The following is an 8,160-nucleotide window of genomic DNA, read 5'->3' on the forward strand; positions in this document are numbered from 1 at the left end:
GATCCAGAGAGGGATAGTCTGCAGGCTGTGGCATGGAATGCGTTAATAGAGATCCAGGGAGCGATAGTCTGCAGGCTGTGGCATGGAATGCGTTAATAGAGATCCAGGGAGCGATAGTCTGCAGGCTGTGGCATGGAATGTGTTAATAGAGATCCAGAGAGGGATAGTCTGCAGGCTGTGGCATGGAATGCGTTAATAGAGATCCAGGGAGCGATAGTCTGCAGGCTGTGGCATGGAATGTGTTAATAGTTAGGTCTGTGATTTGATCCTGATACAATATAACTTGCTGATAATCTGTCTGTAGAATTCTGTCTGCGTGATATTCTGGTGCAAAAACCAACAGAGTGTCTCTCAACATTTAGCACTTTTCACTAATAGTAATTAATCTCCCAATATACGCAATCTGTCTGATTTTTTATATTTCACAGTCAGCGCAGGGACTCTCGATGAAACGGGAGCAAACCTCCCTAAAGTCTAATTCCACAGCTCCACTCTAATCGTGGAACAATCAGTTTTGGTTTCCATGGTAACAGCTCCACTATTAGAACTGTCTATATATCGCTCTCAATTTATTCCACATTCCTTGTCTACTAACAGACAGAAGGAGATAAAGTGAATGTAAAGAGACACAGCAGACAGAGTGAGAGACAGACGGGTAGAGTGAGAGACAGACGGGTAGAGTGAGAGACAGACGGGTAGAGTGAGAGACAGACGGGTAGAGTGAGAGACAGACGGTTTAGGATAGCAGTAGCCTAGTGCGGTGCCAAGGTACTAGGGACAGAGAATTCTTGTGGGGTATGGTGGGTACCTGTTTTTGACTTTTTAGCATTTGGCTTTTGTTACAATATTTGTATTAGGGTTACGCTGCTCACCTTATACCCAGATCGGTTGATATCCATTGGATGAGCCGGTTCATTATTTCTCAGTGAGATGCAGACTATCTCCTTGTGTCCCCATCTACCCTGTATTAATGTCTAACTAGAGTTTATTCATTCCTGCGCTTCTCATCTGTCCGATAGGGTTACACCCCGTACCCGGCATTTGGACACTATTTTTCCTATTTAGGACCCTTTGCTAGAGATAGTGGCTCTACTTTTTAGTAATATGAGTACATCCAGGTGGCCTCTCCTTTTTAACTAGGGAATGTCGTTAGATGACTACCCTAGCCTAATTTGCTTTGGCTGGCGTAGTATCACTTGACCTATCCCAGTATCATTTTGTATATTTGTATCTGTTTTGTGAGGTATGTGGGCAACCTTGATACCAGCACCATTTTTTCAGGATCGTGCCAGCTTGCAATTATGTTTTTGTATTACAGACAGACAGATAGACAGGGTAAGAAAGAAGCAGACAGACAGACCGTGATGCTTTCTCGAGATACGCATGGTTAAAATTTGGGTGTCTCTCTTCCTACCATTATACAGGTGGTCTTGCTCAGCACCAGGTTGGGGTGCCCCCGGGGCCCTTGGTTCGCATGGAGGGTTCCGCTATCTTTATCTGGTGTAATGCAAGTGGTGTGTCACGAACAGAGTTTGAGTGGTCGCTCTTCCCCTCTCACTCACCCTCATGGAAGCTGCAGGTAATCAGTTCCTCTGATCCCCACTTCACCTACGCACTATACAGCGAGCGAGTTCAACAGCGACGGGAAATCTACCTGGAGAGAGGGGGAGAAAACACAGCCCGGCTTCATATCACTCACCTGAGGGCATGGGACTCTGGCGATTATGAATGTCATACTCCAAACACCGCTCAGACTTTTTATGGGAGTTACAGTGCAAACGTTTACCTGAAGGGTGAGAAATCCAGCAATAAAACTCACAAAAACCAACTGGAGTATGGAGCTAATAACTCCTCCCACTGCGCCATAACACTCTCTATAACTCCTCCCACTAGTCCATATAACACTCTATGTAACTCCTCCCACTGTGCCATATAACACTCTATGTAACCCCTCCTACTGCACCATAGAACACTCGCTGTAACTCCTCCCACTGCGCCATATAACACTTTCTATTACTCCTCCCACTGCGCCATATAACACTCTATGTAACTCCTCCTACTGCACCATAGAACATTCATTGTAACTCCTCCCACTGCGCCATAACACTCTATGTAACTCCTCCCACTGCACCATATGTAACTCTATATTACTCCTCCTATTACTCTATATAACCTCCCTATAACTCCTCCTATTACTCCATATAACCCACTCTATAACTCCTCCTATTACTCCATATAACCCTCCCTATAACTCCTCCTATTACTCCATATAACCCTCCCTATAACCCTCCCTATAACCCCTCCTATTACTCCATATAACCTCCCTATAACTCCTCCTATTACTCCATATAACCCTCTCTATAACTCCTCCTATTACTCCATATAACCTCCCTATAACTCCTCCTATTACTCCATATAACCTCCCTATAACCCCTCCTATTACTCCATATAACCTCCCTATAACTCCTCCTATTACTCCATATAACCCTCCCTATAACTCCTCCTATTGCTCTATATAACCTCCCTATAACCCCTCCTATTACTCCATATAACCTCTCTATAACTCCTCCTATTACTCCATATAACCTCCCTATAACTCTTCCTATTACTCCATATAACCTCCCTATAACTCCTCCTATTACTCCATATAACCCTCCCTATAACTCCTCCTATTACTCCATATAACCCTCCCTATAACTCCTCCTATTACTCCATATAACCTTCCTATAACTCCTCCTATTACTCCATATAACCCACTCTATAACCCCTCCTATTACTCCATATAACCCTCTCTATAACTCCTCCTATTACTCCATATAACCCACTCTATAACCCCTCCTATTACTCCATATAACCCTCCCTACAACCCCGACTATTACTCCATATAACTCTCCCTATAACTCCTCCTATTACTCCATATAACCTCCCTATAACCCCTCCTATTACTCCATATAACCCTCCCTACAACCCCGACTATTGCTCCATATAACCCTCCCTATAACCCCTCCTATTACTCCATATAACCCACTCTATAACCCCTCCTATTACTCCATATAACCCTCCCTATAACCCCTCCTATTACTCCATATAACCCCTCCATATAACCCTTCCTATTACTCCATATATCCTTCCTATAAATCCCTCCCTATAACTCCTCCTATTACTCCATATAACCTCCCTATAACTCCTCCTATTACTCCATATAACCTCCCTATAACCCCTCCTATTACTCCATATAACCCTCCCTATAACCCCTCCTATTACTCCATATAACCCTCCCTACAACCCCTCCTATTACTCCATATAACCCTCCCTATAACCCCTCCTATTACTCAATATAACCCTCCCTATAACCCCTCCTATTACTCAATATAACCCTCCCTATAACCCCTCCTATTACTCCATATAACTCTCCCTATAACTCCTCCTATTACTCCATATAACTCTCCCTATAACTGTCAGGGTACCTGTTGTCTCTACCTCAGAGGAGGTGAGACACTTAGAATTCCGCCCTCTCAGAGGGGCTGACTCACTCGTTCCTCGCAGTCCTCTCGGCCGTTTACACGCCGGACGCCTCTGATCCGCCTCCTTTTATGACGCGGCTCTAGTAGCCGACGTCATGACGACTATCCGTTCCGACCTGTCAATCAAGTCCTGAGCACGAATCAGGACTCGTCGGGGGCGTGATCATCTATTTAGAACCAGGGTATAAAATAAGGTTTTGTGTATTGGTTCATTGCCCTGTCGTGGTTCTAGCTAGTCTAGTCACTCAGCGCTCTTATTTCTATTTGTCTCTTTGGTTCTGACCCGGCTTGTATTATTCTACTCTGCTTACCTCTATTACCATTTTGACCCGGCTTGTCTCTCGTTTACCTGCTCTCTCGTTCCCTCGACCTCGGCTTGTCTCTAGACCATTCTTTGCTTACTCCTTACGTTAGTCCGGCCATTCTAAGGTCCGGTATACGTAACTTCTCCTGTTTTTACTCTGCGTGTTGGATCTCTGTCCCGATCCTGACAATAACCCCTCCTATTACTCCATATAACCTCCCTATAACCCCTCCTATTACTCCATATAACCCTCCCTATAACCCCTCCTATTACTCCATATAACCTCCCTATAACTCCTCCTATTACTCCATATAACCTCTCTATAATCCCTCCTATTACTCCATATAACCTCCCTATAACTCCTCCTATTACTCCCTATAACCTCCCTACAACCCCTCCTATTACTCCATATACCCTCCCTATAACCCCTCCTATTACTCCATATAACCCTCCCTACAACCCCTCCTATTACTCCATATAACCCTCCCTATAACCCCTCCTATTACTCCATATAACCCACTCTATAACCCCTCCTATTACTCCATATTACCCTCCCTATAACCCCTCCTATTACTCCATATAACCTCCCTATAACCCCTCCTATTACTCCATATAACCTCCCTATAACCCCTCCTATTACTCCATATAACCCTCCCTACAACCCCGACTATTGCTCCATATAACCCTCCCTATAACCCCTCCAATTACTCCATATAACCCACTCTATAACCCCTCCTATTACTCCATATAACCCTCCCTATAACCCCTCCTATTACTCCATATAACCTCCCTATAACTCCTCCTATTACTCCATATAACCTCCCTATAACTCCTCCTATTACTCCATATAACCCTCCCTATAACTCCTCCTATTACTCCCTATAACCCTCCCTATAACTCCTCCTATTACTCCATATAACCCTCCCTATAACTCCTCCTATTACTCCATATAACCCTCCCTATAACTCCTCCTATTACTCCATATAACCCACTCTATAACCCCTCCTATTACTCCATATAACCTCCCTATAACTCCTCCTATTACTCCATATAACCCTCCCTATAACCCCTCCTATTACTCCATATAACCCTTCCTATTACTCCATATAACCTCTCTATAACCCCTCCTATTACTCCATTTAACCCACTCTATAACCCCTCCTATTACTCCATATAACCCTCCCTATAACTCCTCCTATTACTCCATATAACCCTCCCTATAACCCCTCCTATTACTCCATATAACCCTCCCTATAACTCCTCCTATTACTCCCTATAACCCCTCCTATTACTCCATATAACCCTCCCTATAACCCCTCCTATTACTCCCTATTACTCCATATAACCCTCCCTATAACCCCTCCTATTACTCCATATAACCCACTCTATAACCCTCCTATTACTCCATATAACCTCCCTATAACCTCTCCTATTACTCCATATAGCCTCTCCCTATAACTCCTCCTATTACTCCATATAACCCTCCCTATAACCCCTCCTATTACTCCATATAACCCTCCCTATATTACTCCTCCTATTACTGTAAAATGTTTCAAACCTTTTAATATACATGAATTAAAAAACAATGAAGAGTTAGTATAATATAAAGATTAGATGCAGATATTGACTTTTTTATGATAGTTTTCCTTTAAGGTGTTTATTTTTATTTTTATTATATTAGAAGGGAAGACCGTGAATATAAAATGGGAAAACTCTAAGTTTAGAAATATATCTTTAACAATCAGTCAGTGTCGCCATGTTGTTCTTACGAATTGTCTCAGTCTGTATTCGCAGAATATTAATATTATATCAATTATTTCCTCCTTAAAGAATATGTTCAATCACTTTCTATTTCTCCACCTAAAAGCCTGTGTTCCTCTGCAGTAATCCCAGACATGCTGAGGGTACAGAGTTTGTCACCCGATATTCTAACTGTAGAAGATGATGACCCACTGAGCCTGGTCTGCGAAGTCTTCTCTGGGACCAGTCTGCACACTCACATCTCCGTGACCTGGTATCAGATGTATGGAGACGAGTCTCGTCCGATCCTCAGCCTGTCCAAACATTCTGTGGTGTCAGCAGGACCCGGCTTTACTGTCCGCCATAGCACGGGTGAGGTCAGGCTCGAGAAAGTTTCTGCCGCCTGGTACCAGCTCACGCTGACCCGTTTGAAAATCACAGATGAAGCAGAATATTGGTGCCAGGTCACGGAATGGATCCAGGACCCAGATAACAGCTGGTACCCACTGATGACCAAAAGGAGCAGTGCCACCACCATCCAGCTGAGATCCCAAGGTACACCATTAGGGGAAGGTAATGTTTTTCATTATTTATGTTTTTGCGTAGATAGTCCAAAGGACTCTGTTTTCACAAAATTTACAACAATTTGTGAAAATAAACAAATTCCCATAAAAAAGTCTCATATTAACAAAAGCCATATCTAACCAAGATTCGGTCATTCCACCTGTTATTTCCAAATGTGAATATTATATTAAATACAGGATTTACATATTTACCAAAAACCAAATGGATTCTGGATTTCAACCAGATCTTGCCGAGAGACAGGAAAATCCAGTAATAAAAACTTGCTTGCTTTTAGCAATGACTTTATTGAAATCCAGACTATTTGTGTTAAACATTACCGAATCTAGGATTATTGTTTGCTGTTACATTTCAGCGAGATACATGAAAGTTCTCAGGGTCAATGTCCGGTAGTTCCGTGTTCGGTAGGCCCATGTCTGATATGTCCATGTCCAGTAGGTCGGTGTCCAGTAGGCCCATGTCTGATATGTCCATGTCCAGTAGGTCGGTGTCCGGTAGGCCCATGTCTGATATGTCCATGTCCAGTTGGTCCATGTCTGAAGCCTGGCCATGCACAATTTAGGCTGTTTTAATGAGGAAGGTCTATAGGGGTATCGAGAATCCCTGGACTGGACCTAAGTGAACAGACATGTAGCAGATCTTTAATGACATACTGGTGATGTCACAGAAGACATAATTAACCACTATTTCATTCCAGATATGATGTCAGCCGTTCGCAGCTCCACCACACCAATAACCACTCCCCAAATTGTAATCTGTCTGCTGGCTCTGCTGTACTGGCCAATACACTAGAACAGCCAATGAACAGCACCATTTCACCAGCATGGATCTACTGCAGCCAATCCGATGTCAGCATGGGTCTACTGCAGCCAATCAGGAGACAGCATGGATCTACTGCAGCCAATCAGGAGACAGCATGGAACTGCTGCAGCCAGTCAGCTGTCAGCATGGGTCTACCACAGCCAATCAGGTGACAGAATGGATCTTCTGCTACAACTAACATATTAAAATGAAGCAAATATCAGAAGATCATTTTACTGGCTGTAACTCTACCCCATCCTCTGACTCTCTATAAAATGCATGGGACCTCTACCTGTACCTACCTCACTCATTGAAGCCAATACCTATCTCATCATTACTCACTCTTCCCTCCTCATATTTTTCCTCGCTTTTTGAAACTCTTCTATAATAAAACCCTTTGTCACCTATTGAAACCCTTCATTACTCACTAATAACCTTTATACTCCCTAATAACCTTTGTTGCTTACTAATGCCCTTCATTACTCACTAATGCCCTTCATTACTCACTAATGCCCTTCATTACTCACTAATAACCTTTATACTCACTAATAACCTTTATACTCACTAATAACTGTGACAAAACACCTGTTTTGTGGATACCAGGGCCCTTTCTTTCGTATGCCTTTCGCAAATTTAGCACTATTTCATTCCCTTTTATTGTACCGAATAAACTACCGAACAGACAGACCACACGCAATGGGAGTGTGCAGCTTATTAACCTCCCAGAAGCTGTGGTTAACCGCAATTAATTGACAAACGGCTGGGTGATCGCCTTTCGTATGAACGAACACGTGGTGGCGGCCATCTTAAACTGTCGAACGGCCAGCGGTGTTTGGTCGTCGACCGCATGGAACTGTTTTCGCCCACTGGTTCCCACGAACACCGCTGGGACTGCCAAACTTCCATCTCTTCGTCTCAGTTTATACGAACACCGCGTCGTTTGGTACATTAATAACCCACAAACTGGACCGACTCGGATAGCTAAATCCATGCAGCTAATTCTGGACAGATTTCTGCCGAACAGTTGGTGAAAACTCCTTGGCTCCATGGCAATTCGACTGTGTTCATTGGATCTGAGTGCTGTTCGGATATATTGAGCGCTCCTATCCAAGCTATCTGAGGATATGACAAATGTGGGGGTTCAGTTTGGTGAAATATAAGTTATGTATTTTAATGTATTTTGTTACAGTTCTAAATTGGAAATATTTG

General features: G+C 43.3%; 1 protein-coding gene across 1 annotated transcript; it reads left to right on the plus strand.

Annotated features, from left to right (window-relative positions):
* Positions 1 to 1,301: 1,301 nt before the first annotated feature.
* LOC134573692 (immunoglobulin superfamily member 3-like) lies at positions 1,302 to 7,698 on the plus strand. The gene is made up of 4 exons (XM_063433477.1): positions 1,302 to 1,335; positions 1,425 to 1,793; positions 5,713 to 6,141; positions 6,848 to 7,698. The coding sequence occupies exons 1-4, from the start codon at positions 1,302 to 1,304 to the stop codon at positions 6,940 to 6,942; spliced, it is 927 nt and encodes a 308-aa protein (XP_063289547.1). The 3' UTR covers positions 6,943 to 7,698.
* The last annotated feature ends 462 nt before the right edge of the window (positions 7,699 to 8,160 follow it).

Source organism: Pelobates fuscus, chromosome 1 (genome assembly GCF_036172605.1).
Source record: "Pelobates fuscus isolate aPelFus1 chromosome 1, aPelFus1.pri, whole genome shotgun sequence".
Taxonomy (NCBI): domain Eukaryota; kingdom Metazoa; phylum Chordata; class Amphibia; order Anura; family Pelobatidae; genus Pelobates; species Pelobates fuscus.